We start from the raw sequence: 18,274 nt of genomic DNA on the forward strand, positions 1-18,274 counted from the left end.
AGGGTCACACTGTGGGAGGGGCAGTACCGAGGGGAGGGGTCACACTGTGGGGGAGCGTGGTACCGAGGGAGGGTCACACTGTGAGAGGGGTGGTACTGAGGGTCACACTGTGGGAGGGGCGGTACTGAGGGGGAGTCACACTGTGGGTGGGGTGGTACTGGGGGGGGGGGTGTCAGTACTGAGCAAGAGTCTCACTGCAGGAGGAGCAGCTCACCGTGTGAGTATTGATGATCTCCCCGATGGAGATGTAGATGACTGGTTTGTTCAGGGTCACCAGATCAGAGTACTCATCGATGTTGAATTTGTCCTCGAGCTCCGGCACCTCACACGCTGCCTGGATGAACCTCCTAGAAAGAGGAAGTGGGTGAGTGAGGGGGAAAACTGAGAGAAAATGATAGAGAGAACTGGTGCTGGTGTGTGAGGGAGGGAGTGCGAACGAGGTGAGCCAAAGTGAGTCTGTCTCGGAGCTCTGGTGAAGGCTCAGTGCCCTGAATCATTTACTCTCCACAGACGCTGCCTGACAGGCTGAGTTTTCCCAGCAATTTCCAGTCCTGTCTGACCTGCACCGAAGGAGGGTCTTTGTACGGGTGGAGGGGCAGCATGAGAGAAGGAAACGGGAGAGTCCGTCATCAGCACCAAACACGAGGGAAAAATCAGAGAGTGAAAACAGTAAGAGAACTTGGATAACCAGAGTTAGAGGCCACAAGACAAAGGAGCAGAATTAGACCATTCCTCCCATCGAGTCTGCTCTGCCATTCCATCATGGCTGATTTATTTTCCATCTCAACCTCGTTCACCTGCCTTCTCCCTGTAACCTTTGACATCCTTACTAATCAAGAAACTATCAACCTCCATCTTAAATATACCCAATCACTTGCCCTCTACAGGAGTCTGTAGCAATGAATTCCACAGGCTCACCACCCTCTAGCTAAAGACATTCCTCCTCATCTCTATTCTAAAGGGACAATGTTCTATTCTGAGGCTGTGTCCTCTGGTTCTAGACTCCCCCACTAGAGGAAACATCCTCTCCACATCCACTCTTCTCAGTCTTTCAATACTTAGCAGGTTTCAATGAGAACCCCCTCATTCTTCTGAACTCCAATGAATACAGGCCCTAAGCCATCAAACTCCTCATACAATAGCTTTTTCTTTCCTGGGATATCTGTTCTAAAGGAACATCCTTGTATTCTGAGGCTGTGCCCTCTGGTCCTAGACTCTGTTGCTATTGTTTCCTGTCCTCTGCAGTCAGGGTAGAGAACTCGTCACGACCACCGCTCCAGACATGGTCACCCTCAGTGGTGTGTGAGATCCTGCCGTGTATAGATTGGCCGATGTATTAATGCAGAGCAGACAGAGGCTGGCAGGGACCCGGAAGGGAGTGGGGTGGGGGCTTTTGTTACCTGAACTTGTGGTGAGCATGGGACAAGTACTCGTTGATCGAGGCCAGGTGACAGTACTCCTTGTCGAACATCTTGTTGGAGGCTGCGTGCTGCAGGACCTTGGCGATGGACCCCAGGTTACGCCGCTGGTCGGTGGAGAGCCCGCCGCCACCCGCCGACAGGTCGATGATGTCAAAGGCGTCGGGGGCCACGATGGCCGGGTTCATGTACCGGTAATACAGCAGGTTTCCCACGATCTGCGGCAGACACGGCAACATCTCACACTCTCACACACACAGGGAAGGAGGTCAAGGTGCACCTCCCAAACCAAAACACTTTCTGCAAACCCCACCATTCCCCCCCCCCACATCTCACACACACGAGGAGCGAGGGCACCACACCGAACCAATGACTATCACCACCCCCCCACACTGCAAACCTCACACACACACCCTAAACCATCTCCACCATAAATCAGCCCTCCAAACATGCCCCAAACCTCACAAAGCCTCCCCTTCCCACTGCAAACCTCCTCCCTCACCAACCATCCCACCTCTACACCCAGTTAACCCACACGGTAGTGTGATGCTATTACAGCTCAGGGCGGTGATTGGAGGCCAGTTCCGACACCGTCCGTTAGGGGTCTGTACGTTCTCCCCATAACCGCACAGGACTTCTCCAGGTACTCTGGTTTACACCCAAACTCCACAGATGTACCAGTTAGTAAGTTAGGCTGTCATTGTATATTGTCCTATGATTAGGCTTGGGTTACAATCAGGGGTTGCTGGACCCCTACAATGTGGAAAGGCCTGTTCCACATTGTATCCGCAAATAAATAAATAATCCCATACTGTGGATTCCGGTTAACTGGGGCAGCCACTTCATTGGGACAGGAGACTGTTGCCGATCAGTTTCCAACCAGCATCAATTGCATGCAAATCCAAGGCTGTTAGGCACAACACCCTGCTTTGAGTGAGCAGGTTTTAAATAGCTTCAGTGAGGTGTGTTCAAAAAACATCGATTTTTGTCACTGATAGCTGGTGAGAAACAAGCAACAAGACAATTCAGAACTGTTTCGCTCTTTGCGGTTTCAAGCACTCAGGCTTGGAGAAGTGAGAAACAGTCGATACTGGAAATGAAACAATTTCACTTCAACTAGTTCAAAACTACGAAGAATTTAAAAAGAATCGACAATCATTTTGAATGTCACAATGAAAGTGAGGATTTGGAGAATGCAATCATCGACAACATCCAGAAAAGAACTAAACAGGGAATTAGGAATGCCAGAAGGGGCCATGAGAAGTCCTTGGCAAGTAGGATTGAGGTGAATTCCAAGGCATTCTATACATACATCAAAAGCAAGAGGATAACCAGGAAGAGGGTGCGACCACTCGAGGATAAAGGAGGTAACATTTGCTTGGACCAGACAATGTGAGTGACATACTGAATGAGTTCTTTGCTTCTGTATTTACCAAGGGAAAGGATATGGATGACCAGGAGATCAGCGCTGAGTGTGTAAATACATTAGGGACTCATAATAAGTATTAAGATGGCTGAGTCCCCAGGGACTGACGGGATTTACCCCAGGTTATTGAAGGAGGCAAGAGACGAGATTGCTGGGGACTTGACCAGTATCTTGGTGTCCTCTCCAGCCACAGGGGAGTGGCTAACATTGTACCTCTATTTTAAGAGGGGATAAAGGGAAAATCCTGAGTCTCACGTCAGTTGCCGGGAAGTTGCTAGAGAAAATTCTGAGGGATAGAATAGACAAGCAGTTGGAGACCCATGGTCTAATTAGGGAGAGCCAGCATGGCTTTGTGTGAGGCAGGTCTTGCCTTACCAACTTGACTGAGTTTTTTTGACAAAGTGACAAGAGAGATTGATGAGGGTAGGGCAGTAGATGTTGTCTACATGGAGTTTCGTAAGGCATTTGACGAAGTTCCTCATGGGATGCTAATCTAGAAGATTAAGATGCAGGGGATCCGTAGCGAATTGGCTGTTTGGATTCAGCACTGGCTCGCACAAAGAAGAGAGGGTGGTGGGTGGTGGTTGAAGGGACTTAATCAAGCTGGAGGTCTGTAATTAGTGGTGTTCTGCAGGGATCTGTGCTGGGACCTCTGCTGTTTGTGATGTGTACAAATGACCTGGATGACAATGTAGATGGGTGGGTTAGTAAATTTGCGGATGATACCAAGATTGGTGGAGTTGTGGATAGTGTAGAAGACTGGCAAAGTATACAGCACGATACAGATCAGTTACAGATATGGGCTGAGAAATGGCAGATGGAACTTAATTCAGATAAATGTGAGGTGTTGCACTTGGTAGGGCAAATGCAAGGAGACAAGGAAAAGCTCCTTAACAGTATTACTGAGCAAAGAGATCTTGGGATCCAAGTTCATACTATAGCTCCTTGAAAGTAGCTGCACAGATCGATAGGGTGGTTACGAAGGCTTATGGAATGCTTGCTTTTGTTAGTCCAGGCATTGAGTTCAAAAACCAGGAAGTTATGTTGCAAATTTACAGAACTCTGCTTTGGCCACATCTGGAGTATTGCCTACAGTTGTGGTTGCCCCACTATAGGATGGATGTTTGGAGAGGGTGTAGGAGAGATTTACCATGTTGAGAGAGCATGTGCTATCATGAGAGGCTGGATAATCTTGGACTGTTTTCTCTGGAGCAGAGGTGGAGAGGAGATCTGATAGAGGTTTACAAGATTACGAGAGGCAGAGATAGAACAGAGAATATCTGTTTCCCAGGGTTGAAATGTCTAGTACCAGAGGGCATGCATTGAAGGTGAGAGGGGTTGGTTCAAGGAGGATATGAGGACCCAGTTTTTTGAAACACAATTGTGGATGCCTGGTATGGCAAATACATTAGATAGGGACATGGACATGGATATAAGGAAGGAGGGTAGGGATTAGCGTTTACGTGTTTTTGATTTGTTTTTTAGCTGGTTCGGCAGAACACTGAGGGCTGAATGGCCTGTTCCTGTTTGTATGAAGGCAGTCTATTAACTACGCTGATGTTGTTCACAGTCAAAAGATGTGACATGAATGAATTCCTCCATCAATGAGAGCTGGGAACTAATACTCAATTTTATAGTACTGTAGTAGTATTGGTAGTGTTCTCATTTGTTCAGTATTTTACTCAAATACATAATTTGTTCGTCATTTTGTCTTTTTTAAAAAATATATATACCTTTTTAACTATTTCCATGAAACTTCAGTGAATTGGAGCAGCTGCTTTGCTGATTATCTATTGGGCAAATGAAAATTGGGCCAAAATGGGTCCCAATTAACCGGAATCCACTGTACTGAGGAATCAAAGAACTGGGGGCGATGCAGGAGTGGTAGCAGGGTGGGGCAAGAGTGGACAGATGGCAGCGAGGGAGTCATACGGTGGGGGAGATAGGACACCAGGTGGTGGAAAGAGAGGTGCCAGGGCAGAGGGTGGGAGAGAGGAGAGAGGGAACAGATGCGGAGTAAGGACATTGCAGGGAGTGATTTATCTACTTTTATTATATATTATTATTTATTAGTAATAAATTCCAGTCCATTGAGCTGTGCTGCCAGCAACCCACCTATTTAGCACTAGTCAAATGGCAGGACAATTTACAATGACCAATTAACCCACCAACCGGTACGTCTACAAACTGTGGGACGAAACCGGAGCACCCAGAGGAAACTCACATGAAGGAATGGAGGATGCCGAAACTGAACTCTGAACTCCAGTGCCCCGAGAGGTAACAGCGTCACGCGAACTGCTACTCTACTGTGGCACACAGAGAGGGAGGATGAGAAGGGGAAGGAGGGGACCGACTGGGACAGAGAACATGCTGGAGACTATATGGACACAGGGAGGGAGGGAGGAGCAGAGAGGGGGTGAACACACTGTGGGTGGGAGAGATGAGGGCCAGGGTAGGGAGGGAGAGGCGAGGGTAGGGAAGGAGGAGATTAGATGAGAGGAGGAGAGAAAGAAGAGGAATGAATAATCTTGAGAAAGGAGAGGCAGAGGAAGCGGGGATTGGAGAGAGAGAGCGAGAGAGAGAGAGAGAGCGACAGCGCGCAAGAGCAGAGGGGGTGGGGGTTAGACAGAGGGGGAGGGTTAGAAAGGGGGTGTGTTAGACATGGAGGAGGTATTATATGGACAGAGGAAGAACACGAGGGGGTTAGAGAGGAAGAACAGGCAGCTGGTGGGGCTGCTGTTCCCCAGCAACTATTTCTGTGTGGCCTGGAGTGAGAATCAAATCTGCATCACACGGCATATCAAGTGTCATACACCAGCAAGGATACCCCCCCCACCTTCAATGGACAATGGCCAGGAGACCCCTACCCCCCGTGGATTGCCAGGAGACCACACCCCTGTGGACAATGTCCAGGGGACCATACCCTGTGCACAGTAGCTAGGAGAACTTCCCCTATTTACAATGGGCAGGAAAACTATCCTGTGGACAATGGCCAGGAGAACATCCCGTTGTGGACAATACCCAGAGGAACCCTACCCTGTGGACAATGGCCAGGTAACCTCCCTCTTGTGGACTATAGCCAGGAGAACCTCCCCTTTGGACAATAGTCAGGTGACCTCTCTCCTGTGTACAATGGCTAGGAGAACCTCCCCTATTTACAAATGCTGGGAGAACCTACCCTGCCGACATTGGTTAGAAGGACCCTCCCCTTTGAACAATGGTCAGGTGACTTCTCCCCTGTGGACTATGGCCAGGAGAATCACACTGTACACCATGGCCAAGTAAGCACTGTGGAGGGAGAAGGAGAGGGACTAGCGTTTCACTGGGGGGGGAGGGGCAATGCCCACCTTTATCAGCTCTTCATCCGTGGCATCCGGAAACTTCTCGTGTAGCGAGTCCTTCAGCACCTTGGCGATGATTCTCATGCCATACCTGTAGGTGAGATGGAGAAGGTCAGGCTCGTTTAGGGACACAGCAGGGGGATACAGGCTCTCTCGGGAATGAAGGGAGGTACCGGAGGTCAGAAATCCATGCTGAGAGCTCCTCGTCCTCAGAGTCTGGTGGGAGGGTGGTGGAGGTGAAGCAGACCGTGACCTCCCACCCAGAGTGAGGGTTCACAGGGAGCCAATGAGCTTTTGGCACCTGAGTCAGACAGGGAAACAGTACGTGTGAGAGAGAGGGAGAGAGCACGCAACAGAGTGCGTGTGTGAGAGAGAGCGAGAGAGTGCCTGTGTGAGATGGGGTGTGTGGGTGTGTGTGTGTGTGTGTGTGGGTGTGTACGCGCGCGCTTTAAGTGTGCTTGTGAGGTTGTTTGAGTGTGTGTGTATATGTGTCTATGTAGATGGGTGTGGTAAGTGCTGAAAGGGGTTCCGCAGTGCACAACAGGAACACATTGGGGGGGGTAGGTGGGTGGGTGGGTGAAGGGATTGCGGGAGAGTTCTCTGCACTGGGGGCGGGGGGATCTCTGCGCCGACGGAGAATTCTCTGCACCAAGGGGGGAGGGGAGGGGTTGTTTCTCTGGTCACTCACGGGATTTTGTCCACCGATGTGACAATGGCTGAGAGGAACTTGTCCGTCACCGTCCTCATGTTCTTGATGGAGGCGTCAAGCCTCTGCCGCACCTCTTCGTGCCCCAGCGCCTGGTCTGGTGTCACGTCGTATGGCAGCTTACTGCAGGGGTGGGGTTGAGGGTTAGTTACACCCTGAGACCATCAGCCAAGCCCCTCAACCCCAACACCCACCCCCCTCACGCTGACCCTCCCAGCATCACGCACAATGATCTGTGACCCCTGACCTCAGTCGCAGTGACCCGATAACTCTGTTACAGTAACCCCTCCACGTTCCCAGCCCCTTCATTCCCCTTGTGAATCTGCTTCTCTGTTCCCCCTCTCCACCTCTGTAACTGGACCCAGTCTCCCCCTCCTCCCACTGACCCCCCCCCGCTGCACAAACGCAGGGTGGCAAGCAGTAAACCCGATGCACCCCCACCCCTCCATCCGGGATCGTGCAAGCGGTGAGGGGTAGGGATGGGGAAGAGGGGTAGGGATGGGGAAGAGGGGTAGGGAGGGGGTTCATCAAGGTCTCTCACCATCCAGGGTTTGCTCCACTTACTGTTGTTTTTAATGGAAGGTCAGGAGCCTCAGGATTCACAGCACCATGTTCAGGGACAGTTATTACCCCTCAACCTTCAGGCTCCTGAACCAGAGGGGAGAACTTCAACTTGCCCCATCACTGAACTGTTCCCACAAGCTATGGACTTACTTTCAAGGATTCTTCATTTTTCAATAATTTCATTGTATTTAGTATTTACAATGAATCCCGCAAGAAAATTAATTTCAGGGTTGTATATGGTGACATATATGTACTTTAGTAATAATTTTACTTTGAACTTTGGAGAGAGGTTGGGGGTGAGGGGGCAGGAGGTGGAGGGTGATGGTGAGCAAGGGATGGGAAGAGTAGGGGTTCCTACCTGGCCTCTCCGGTCTGCGACTCCATCTGGTTGACCCAGGCCTTGTAGATGTCCACGGGGTCGGTCTTGATGTTCATGGTCTTTTCCTCAATAATCTCCTTGACGACGGGCGCCAGGATCTGGCGCAGGGCGTTCTGCCCCCGAGCCCCCCGGTTAAAACTCACGACCATCTTGATGACGGTGGGGTTTCCGGTGATAATCTCGTGGATCTGGTCGACCTTCGACCTGCCGGAAACAGGGGACACATCAGGCCAGAATGTGGTGGGGCTGGAACCACGGACAGGGAGGGAGAGATGGCAGGGAACAAGCCCTTCGACCCACTGTCCATGTCCACCCATTTACTCTGGTCCCATTTTAGTCTACAGTCCCATCAGCTCCTCCCAGATTCCGACATCAGGTCATTGGAATGCGGGAGGAAACTGGAGCACCCACGTGGACAAAGAGAGAGCTTGTAAACTGCACACAGACAGCGGTGGAGGTCAGAATCAAACCCAGGTCTCTGGCATTGAGAGGCAGCGGCTCTGCCCGCTGTGGGATTGGAGTGCTGGGAGCCGACACAGAGTGGGAGAGGGTCTGCTCCCCGTGGACCCCAGCATGACCACCCGTGGGGCACTGGTGACCAGATCGTCGCCAATTGGACGGCATCAGGCTCTGATGAAATCGGTTCCTGGGAAACCCAGTACGATTGTCCAAAAGCTGTGGCTTCAACCCAGTTCAACCAAGAAGCGTGGCCAGCATAATGGTTTGCAATGCCAGCAACCCGGGCCCAACCTCTCCTCATAGCAAATGCCTCTAATCCAGACAGCATCCCGATGAACTGCTACACTTTTCCAAAGCCTTCCTGTACTGGGGTGACCAGAACCGCCACAACACTCCAGTGCCCATCTGGAGTTTTATTCAGCCATAGAATAAAATACAGGACAGAGCAGACTCGATGGGCTGAATGGCCTAATTCTGCTCCTATTTCTTATGCTCTTTACTTATGTAACTATTTGAACTGAGTCTGCAGTCCTGGGACGTGCCACGCACCATCCCCTTCCTTGCCAATGTCTACAATCATCAATGGAGCACCATTCTGTTCCCCAGGACCACTGTGTGTGTCACCTCCTCCTGCCAAGATGCAGAGTGGAGACCTGCACAGCTTTGCAGTCACTGGCCCTACCCTTCTCTTCACCCGTCCCCCGGACTGAGCATTGGCTCTCCCTCCCGGTGGGGAAGTGGAGAGGGAGGCCCCACACACGTACTTGATCTCCTCCTGAAGAGCTGTCTTGAAGAGCTTGAGCAGAAGGTATTCCTCTCTCTGGTTCGACGCGTAGTTGTACAGGGTGAAGATGACCGAGTCCATGAACTTGGTGGATTTGTTCTGCGGCATCTGGAAGATCAGCTTAGCTAGGTAGGTGGGATTCGTCTGTGGGAAAACATGCAAATGTTTCTCAGTGATCCACAGAGCCCTGTTACAGACCAGTTATCCTGACGGATCGCACGCTCGTCCACCCAGCCCTGTTGTACAGGAGGGGAGGGACTGCGCTCCATGCCCCGGGTGGGGGGGGGGAATGAGGGGAGGGACTGCGCTCCACGCCTCGGGGGGAGTGGATGAGGGGCGGGACAGTGCTCCACGCCCCGGGTGGGGGGGATGAGGGGAGGGACTGCGCTCCATGCCTCGGGGGGGGGGGGGATTGAGGGGAGGGACTGCGCTCCATGCCCCGGGTGGGGGGGGGGGAATGAGGGGAGGGACAGCGCTCCATGCCCCGCAGGGGGGATGAGGGGAGGGACTGCGCTCCATGCCCCAGGGAAGGGGATGAGGGGAGGGGCTGTGCTCCACGCCTCGGGGAAAGTGCATGAGGGGCGGGACAGTGCTCCATGCCCCGGGTGGGGGGGGATGAGGAGAGGGACTGCGCTCCACGCCCCGGGGGAGGGGAGGGACTGCGCTCCACGCCCCGGGGGAGGGGAGGGACTGCGCTCCACGCCCCGGGGATGGGGAGGGACTGCACTCCATGCCCCGGGGAAGGGGATGAGGGGAGGGACAGCGCTCCATGCCCCGCAGGGGGGATGAGGGGAGGGACAGCGCTCCATGCCCCGGGGGAGGGGAGGGACTGCGCTCCACGCCCCGGGGAAGGGGTGAGGGGAGGGACAGCACTCCACACCCCGGGGTTGGGGGAGAAGGGGAGGGGAGACACAGCGCTCCACCCTCTGGGGACCACACTCCATAAATGCCCAGCTCGGCCAGGCCCAGGAGCAAATTGCCAAAGAGATCCCGAGTGGCCCACCACTCCCCGTACCCCGTACCGGGTGACTGTGAACCGTGAGGGCAGGGCTGGAATTTGAGGAGCAACCCATTCAGATACTCATTTAGAATCTGCAACCCCCGCCCCCAGTATTCTCACCTGGAGAAGGTAGAAGAGGTTCTGATACGCCTCGAGCTTCATTCGTTTCTCCTTGCTCAGCCCCTTCAGACCCCCCTTCTGTCTGTCGATCTTCATCATGTTTGACAATTGTTCCTTGTTCTTCCGTGTCAGCTTCTTACTGTGTGACACCACCTCCTGCAAAATGTCACTGGGCATCAGAATCCAGGGCTGGTACGCGGCATAGGGGTTCGTGGAGCACCAGCGATTTGCCATTGAGGTTCAATTCATGCTGCTTTCTGTAGGAGTTTGCACATTCTCCCTGTGAGTTTTCTCCTACATTCCAAAGACCGTACAGGCTAGGGCTAGTTAGTTGTGGGCATGCAATGTTGGCACCAGAAGTGTGGCGACACGTGTGGGCTGCCCCCAGCACATCCTCGGACTGTGTTGGTTATTGATACATTCCCTGTAATGTTTCCATGTGACAAATCTAATCCCACACTGCACACATCAACATGCAGAGGCTCCTACCTGCTCCCTGTCCTTCAACACATCACTGCAGTGGTGCTGACTGCCACTGCTGGAATGCACAGAGTATTGCATTCCTTGTGCCAGCAAACTGCCACCAACTCCTCACTGAGCTTGGTGTCATTTGCAGAATCCGCGTTAATTTATATCTGTTCTCATCAGGGAGCAGGCACAGAGCTTCCAGGATATTTTCAAAAGGTGATGTCCAAAAAAGGTAGTATCCATCATCAAGGAGCCCCATTGCCCAGAACACGCCCTCTTCTCATTACTACCATCAAGGAAGTGATACAGGAGCCTGAAGACACACACTCAATCTTTAATCGCTTCTTCCCATCTGCATTCAGATTTCTGAACCGACAATGAACCCATGTACTCTACCTCAAACACGAGGAAATCTGCAGATGCTGGAAATTCAAGCAACACACATCAAAGTTGCTGGTGAACGCAGCAGGCCAGGCAGCATCTCTAGGAAGAGGTACAATCGACGTTTCAGGCCGAGATCCTTCATCAGGACTAACTGAAAGAAGAGCTAGTAAGAGATTTGAAAGATTTGAACATTCAAATCTCTTACTAGCTCTTCTTTCAGTTAGTCCTGATGAAGGGTCTCAGCCTGAAACATCGATTGTACCTCTTCGTAAAGATGCTGCCTGGCCTGCTGCGTTCACCAGCAACTTTTTTTTATGTGTTACTCTACCTCACTAATTTTTGTTCTTTTCTGAGCTATTTATTTTATATATCCTTATTGTAATTTACAGTTATTTTAATGTTTTGCACCCAACTGTTGCCACAAAACAACAAAATTTCACGACATATATCAGTGTTAATAAACCTGATTCAGACTCTAGTAGACAGATAATGCCAGAGGTGGAGATCGAACCTTTCATGCCATGTGCCAGTGATATTAAACCTGGCTTTGATTTGCTTGCGTCAATGACCAACACAGTCCGGGGATAAGCTGGGGGTTGCACACAAGTCTTGCCATACTTCCAGCAACAGAGCACGCCGACAACTTACTAACCCGTGCGTTTTTGGAACGTGGGAGGAAAATGCAGCACCCAGACGACAGCCACTTGGGTACAGGAAGAATCTACAAACGCTGAACAGACAGCAGGTGGAACTGAATCGTGATTGTTGGTACAGTAAAGCGTTACACTATCTGCTAGGCCACCGAGCTGCCCCAGTAATGTTCAGAGCTGCTGGAAAAAAAGTTAACTTTCATGGTGTTTATAGGTCGTTTGTCTCAGCCTATGACAACAACAAACCTGAATTTCTGCAGTCCAAGAACAAAAGTTGGAAGGGGGTGAGTCGGGGGATTTGGGTTATCGGCCCAGTGAGCTGTGGAATAGTCCACACTAGGTCAGTCTCGTATCCCAAAAGCACACCCTGAATCTCACAATCCAGAGGGACTTCCCTGGTGAGGGGAAAGTGACATTCCCAGGAGTGCCGGGACAACGGTTTCAGGTGATGTTGGGTGTGGCAGGTTCCCAGTGTCTATACTGGGCAGAGATTCCTCATTTCTGGAGCAGAGGGGATACAGGAATTGTCTGGATGAAGGGAGTGATTCCCAGTATCTACGATGGGCATTCCTCATGTCCAGAGCAGAGAGACACAAGGATCGTCCAAGTGAGGGGAGCGACTGGTGGCTGGACACGCATCCAGGTACCTGCAGTGTGATCTTGTTCTTCACCAGCAGCCCGATCTTGATGTCCATGGTGTTGAGGTCGTTCTCCAGCTGCTGGTTGGATCGGATCCGAGTCACCACCTCCTCCCTCAGGCGCATCATCTCCAGCTCCTCCTGGAAGTCCTGGTCGCTCTGGTCAAGCAGGTGGACAAACTTACGGACAACGGCCATCGGCGGCTGCTCTGCACTGACTGGAGAGAGAGAGGGGATGGTGAGTGGAGGGGTGAGAGGGAGGGAGGAGGGGTTTGGTGTGAGGAGGGAGGCTGGGTGAGGGTTTGGGGTGAGGAGGGAGGCTGGGCGAGGGTTTGGGGTGAGGAGGGAGGCTGGGCCAGGGTTTGGGGTGAGGAGGGAGGTTGGGCGAAGGTGTGGGGTGAGGAGGGAGGTTGGGCGAGGGTTTGGGGTGGGGAGAGGGTCTGTGGTGAAGAGGAGGGTTTAGGGTGAGGCGAGGTTTGCGGTGGGGAGGGTGAGGAGGGAGGAGGGGCTGGGCGAGGGTTTGGGGTGAGGAGGGAGGTTGGGCCAGGGTTTGGGGTGAGGAGGGAGGTTGGGCCAGGGTTTGGGGTGAGGAGGGAGGCTGGGCGAGGGTTTGGGGTGAGGAGGGAGGCTGGGCGAGGGTTTGGGGTGAGGAGGGAGGCTGGGCGAAGGTTTGGGGTGAGCAGGGAGGTTGGGCAAAGGTGTGGGGTGAGGAGGGAGGTTGGGCGAGGGTTTGGGGTGAGGAGAGGGGCTTGGGGTGGGGAGGGTGAGGAGGGAGGGAGGGTTGGGAGAGGGTCTGTTGTGAGGAGGAGGGTTTAGGGTGAGGAGGGGGGTTTGCGGTGGGGAGGGTGAGGAGGGAGGAGCGGTTGGGCGAGGGTTTGGGGTGAGGAATGAGGGGGTTTGGTCGAGGGTTTGGGGTGGGGAGGGTGAGGAGGGAGGGTTGGGAGAGGGTCTGTGGTGAGGAGAAGGGTTTAGGGTGAGGAGGGGGGTTTGCGGTGGGGAGGGTGAGGAGGGGAGGGTTGGGCGAGGGTCTGGGGTGAGCAGAGAGGTTTGGTGGTGAGGGGTGTGGGGGGAAGTTGACTCGAGGTGTCCTAGGTATGGTCTGGATACTCACTCAGTGTTTTATAATCGTCCCTGGCCTTGTTGGCCCGGATGAATGCCTGGATTTTAATGATGTCCGACTCCTAAGAGCGAAACAGATGGTTGGATGTCAGGTGCAGCATTGGTCTCAGCGATACTGAGAGTGTGGGGCACACTCGACCCCCATCGCAGCCAACAGACACAGGCTATTGTTAATGCAGCTGCCTCGACCACTTCCTCCGGCTGACAGATCCGGATACGGACCAGCCCGGGTGAAGTTCCTCCACCACCTGTCCCCCTCAGGCTGTGGGCTGGCCGCGGCTGGTCGGGCGGACTGGCCTTCGAGTGTTGGGGGAGGCTGGGATCCGAGGGATCAAGAGGAAGGAGGATGGTCTGGTCGGACAGTAAGCCACTATTCACAGTGAACTCAGAGAGGGCGTGAAGCTAGAGCCTATGGTCACCAGAGGGTGGGAACTGATGAAGGGTCTCGGCCCAAAGCGTCAACTGTTCATTCCTCCCTGTAGATGCTGCCCGACCTGCTGAGTTTCTCCAGCATTGTGTGTGTGTTGCCCCGGATTTGCAGCATCTGCAGAATCTCTGGTCTATAAAAATGTAAATCTGACCCTGTGCTCAGGAAACTGTTTTCAGCTGATGAAAGTGGCCCTGGGAGGGGAACAAACCGACTGTCCGGAGGGTCTCAGCCCGAAACATCGACTGTTTATTCATTTCCAAAGATGCTGCCCAGCCTGCTGAGTTCTTCCAGCATTTTGTGTGTGTTTGGTCAGCTCCTGTTGTCACAACACAAACGTACAAATTCCTGCCGAGGCGCTGTTTGTTCGACACTTCCTCCGGCTGACGAGTACAGAAGGGAATGGGAATGGGAATGGGCGAGAAAGGGGAAATCCTGCCTGTTGTCACGGATAGACAGAGTGAAGGTGAATTCCCACAGGACTCCTCCAACACCCGGTCGAAGCACTTTCTTCAGCTGGAAACAATTCCCTTTCCCTTGGCGATGGATTTTATAATCCTGAGCCCGGGAACATTTTACAGATCAGTCCAGGAATGTTATTCCCAGCCACATCTGAAACAGGTAAAAGTGGAAATGGTGAGGACTGTCACGGGATCTCACGTTACAACACTCACGTGGTCTCTGAAGTATTTCAGACGATCCCGATACTTCTTCCTGGCTCGGAGCATTCTGAATAACGCCTGGATCTGTGCCAGGAGGGGGAGGAGACGGAAGGTGAGGAAGGGGCGGAGGGAGGGGTAGAGGGAGAGGTGGGTGAGGTGGGAGAGGGTGGAGAGGGAGAGGGTGAGGTGGGAGAGGATGAGGAGGGAGTGGGGGTAGAGGGAGAGGGGGTAGAAGGTGAGGGGGAGAGGGTGGGGGGGAGAGGGTGAGGGGGGAGAAGGTGAGGGGGAGAAGGTGAGGGGGAGAAGGTGAGGGGGGAGAAGGTGAGGGGGGAGAAGGTGAGGGGGAGAAGGTGAGGGGGAGAAGGTGAGGGGGGAGAAGGTGAGGGGGGAGAGTGAGGTGGGAGAGGGTGAGGAGGGAGAGGGTGAGGTGGGAGAGGGTGAGGTGGGAGAGGGTGAGGTGGGAGAGGGTGAGGGGGTGGAGAGGGTGAGGGTGGAGAGGGTGAGGGTGGAGAGGGTGAGGGGGAGAGGGTGAGGGTGGAGAGGGTGAGGGTGGAGAGGGTGAGGGTGGAGAGGGTGAGGGTGGAGAGGGTGAGGGGGAGAGGGTGAGGGGGAGAGGGTGAGGGGGGAGAAGGTGAGGGGGAGAAGGTGAGGGGGAGAAGGTGAGGGGGGAGAAGGTGAGGGGGGAGAAGGTGAGGGGGAGAAGGTGAGGGGGAGAAGGTGAGGGGGAGAAGGTGAGGGGGGAGAAGGTGAGGGGGGAGAGTGAGGTGGGAGAGGGTGAGGAGGGAGAGGGTGAGGTGGGAGAGGGTGAGGAGGGAGAGGGTGAGGTGGGAGAGGGTGAGGTGGGAGAGGGTGAGGTGGGAGAGGGTGAGGGGGTGGAGAGGGTGAGGGTGGAGAGGGTGAGGGGGAGAGGGTGAGGGTGGAGAGGGTGAGGGTGGAGAGGGTGAGGGTGGAGAGGGTAAGGGAGAGGGGGAGAGTGGGGGGAGAGGGTGAGGAGGGAGAGGGTGAGGGGGAGAGGGAGAGAGGGGGAGGGTGAGGATGGGGAGAGGGTGAGGGGGAGAGGGTGAGGGGGAGAGGGTGAGAGGGAGAGGGTGAGAGGGAGAGGGTGAGAGGGAGAGGGTGAGAGGGAGAGGGAGAGGAGGGAGAGGGAGAGGAGGGAGAGGGAGAGGAGGGAGAGGGAGAGGAGGGAGAGGGAGAGGAGGGAGAGGGAGAGGAGGGAGAGGGAGAGAGGGAGAGGAGGAGAGGAAGGGAGAGAGTGAGGAGGGAGAGGAAGAAGGGGAGGGCGAGATGGAGAGAGGAAAGGGAAGGCGGAGGGAAGGAAGGGAGAGGAGGGGAGGGAAGGAGGGAGGGGTCACAGCAGAAGGTGAAGAAAGATATAAAAATGGTTTGAACTCCAATTTTCAGTTTGCAAGGTGGACGGGCCAGAGACCCTGTCCTGGTCCCCGTTACACACTAATGTACCAACACAACTAGACACAATGAATCAACGTACACTCGACACACCCACCCCCAGAGGGTGCGGGACACAAGGCCCTAGGTGCACGCGGGCCCCAGTGCCAGCCGGACACACTGCATTCAGACATCTATTCAGATGTGACAGCAGTCACCCTCAAACTCAGCGATCATTTCCCATGTGGCTGCTTCCGACAGGCCACACTGGCTCAACTACTTTATTTTATCGAGGTGCAGCGTGGAATTGGCCTTTCTGGCCCTTGGAGCCACAGCAGCCAGCAACACCCAATCTAATCCTCGCCTAATCACAGGAGAATTTACAGCGACCGATTAACTTGTTAATCTGTGTGCCTTCAGACTGAGGGAGGAACTGAAGCACCCAGAGGAAAACCACATGCACACGAGACACAAAGTACAGACTGCTGACAGAGGAAACCCTTGCACACGAGACACAAAGTACAGACTCCTTACAGAGGACGCCAGGACTGAACTCCAAAGCTCTAAGAAGTTGTAAGTCAGTAAACTGCTCCTCGCCAGTCTCACCTTCACAACGGCAGCAGTGTTGTCTGCAAAGTACTGAAGCCTCTTCTGGTAGGCCTTCTTCTGTTTGAACCCTCTCCAGTTAGACTATGAAATGAAAGAGCCACGGTCAGATCACGAAATAGCCACCAAACGCTAACGGCCATAAAACAGGGGTCCGCACCCACCTGGATGGTCAGGATCGCCGGCTGTTGCCTCTTCAGGAACTCCCTCCGCTCCAGGAACTCCCTCCGGACCAGGTATCCTCGGCAACGGGCCTGCAGCTTGGTGACGAGGCCCTCATTGGCAACCCAGAGCTGTTCTCGGTTGTAGGCCGCTGTCACACCTGAGATGGTCGACTGCAAGGACAAGGAGGGGACGGGATTTGAGTGGGCGGGGGAGGTGAGGTGAGAGGGGTTGGGGGAGTAGAGGAGGGTGTAGGGGGAGGTGTGAGTGAGAGATGAAGATATCAATCTCAGGACTGAGTGAATTTAAGATTATTCCCACCATTGGAACAGAGAACTGGGAATTGAAGGGAAGTTCAGGGACCTGCTGAACTTCTTTCCCAACCACTATCAAATGGTTAGTGTGGGAGTGGAAGCGTGAGGGCAGTCTGGTACCTGGATCTCCTCCCTGCTCAGCTGTGTACTGTTCTGGATGAATCCGGACGGCTCCTCCCAGGTCCCTTCTTTTGTTTCCAGGTTGAAGTAATAATGGTATCCACCCTTCACCCAGTGCCTGACCCACGGGCTGCCATTGTCACCTGAGGTCAAAAGGAAAAGGTTAAAGGCAAACATTTTTATAGCGAGGTCAACCCAGCCAGTGCCAATTCCAGGGAGCAGTGACTAACCTCGGGAGGGGTATGACCTTCCCTTCCAATCCCTCGCTATCTAGCAGCAATAATCCTGTGCCTGTCCCCAAGCAACAAATAACTTCCAAGGTTACACGTGTACCCACAATGAATACTCGGCGATTAATAAAAGGGTCTAATGTCTCCGGGCCTGTGCCCGATGGAGTTCAGAAGGGTGAGGGAGGGAGATTCGAATGAAACAGAACGAATTTTGAAAGGCCTACACTGGACATGGAGAGGATGTTTCCAATAGTGGGAGAGTTTAGGACTAGGAGGCACAGGGATACAAGATCCTTGTGAATACAAGGATGTCCCTTTAGAATAGAGATGAGGAGGATTTCTTTAGCCAGAGGGAGGTGAATCTGTGGAATTCATTGCCACAGCAGCTGTGGAGGCCACATCATTGACTATATTTAAGGTTGTGCTTGACAGATTCTTGATTAGTCAGGGCATTTAAGGTTACAGGGTGCAGGCAGGAGAACGGGGCTGACGGGGATAATAAGTCAGTCATAATCAGATGAAGGACCAGACTTGATGGACTGAAGTCTCTGCTCCTATGCCACATGGACAAGTGGACTGTGTGTCACACTGACTGAGGTCAAGGAGCAAGCCACGTCACAGTCTCCACTAAATGGGGGAACATCTCCGTGGAGTCGACTGAAGCCCGTGCAGGAGTACCCAGATCTCAGGCAGGGCCTCTCTGCAGCAGAGTCTGAGATACCACTCCCCCAGCACCAGGGTCAGTGGCCGGGCTGGAGCCCTGGCTGGAGAAGCAGATTCCAGGAAACACCAATGCCTTGAACGGAAAAGCCTACAAAAAGTAGTGGATACGGCCCAGTCCATCACAGGTAAAGCCCTTTCACCACTCAGCACATTTACGTGGAGTGCTAGCTCAGGATCCCCTACCACCC

At 53.5% G+C, this 18,274-nt stretch overlaps 1 protein-coding gene across 1 annotated transcript in view; it reads right to left on the reverse strand.

Annotated features, from left to right (window-relative positions):
• Positions 1–18,274, reverse strand: part of iqgap1 (IQ motif containing GTPase activating protein 1) — a 118,395-nt gene that overhangs the window by 13,064 nt on the left and 87,057 nt on the right. The window contains exons 18-30 of the mRNA XM_063071042.1: positions 17,134–17,276; positions 16,702–16,872; positions 16,538–16,621; positions 14,558–14,629; positions 13,449–13,518; positions 12,347–12,555; positions 10,198–10,353; positions 9,058–9,221; positions 7,814–8,038; positions 6,874–7,014; positions 6,192–6,276; positions 1,401–1,636; positions 215–347 (exon numbers count right to left, since the gene is read on the reverse strand). Coding sequence (XP_062927112.1) covers positions 215–347; positions 1,401–1,636; positions 6,192–6,276; positions 6,874–7,014; positions 7,814–8,038; positions 9,058–9,221; positions 10,198–10,353; positions 12,347–12,555; positions 13,449–13,518; positions 14,558–14,629; positions 16,538–16,621; positions 16,702–16,872; positions 17,134–17,276 — 1,889 coding nt within the window. The remainder of the gene's footprint in view (positions 1–214; positions 348–1,400; positions 1,637–6,191; positions 6,277–6,873; positions 7,015–7,813; positions 8,039–9,057; positions 9,222–10,197; positions 10,354–12,346; positions 12,556–13,448; positions 13,519–14,557; positions 14,630–16,537; positions 16,622–16,701; positions 16,873–17,133; positions 17,277–18,274) is intronic.

The sequence above is a fragment of the Mobula hypostoma genome, chromosome 18 (genome assembly GCF_963921235.1).
Source record: "Mobula hypostoma chromosome 18, sMobHyp1.1, whole genome shotgun sequence".
Classification (NCBI taxonomy): domain Eukaryota; kingdom Metazoa; phylum Chordata; class Chondrichthyes; order Myliobatiformes; family Myliobatidae; genus Mobula; species Mobula hypostoma.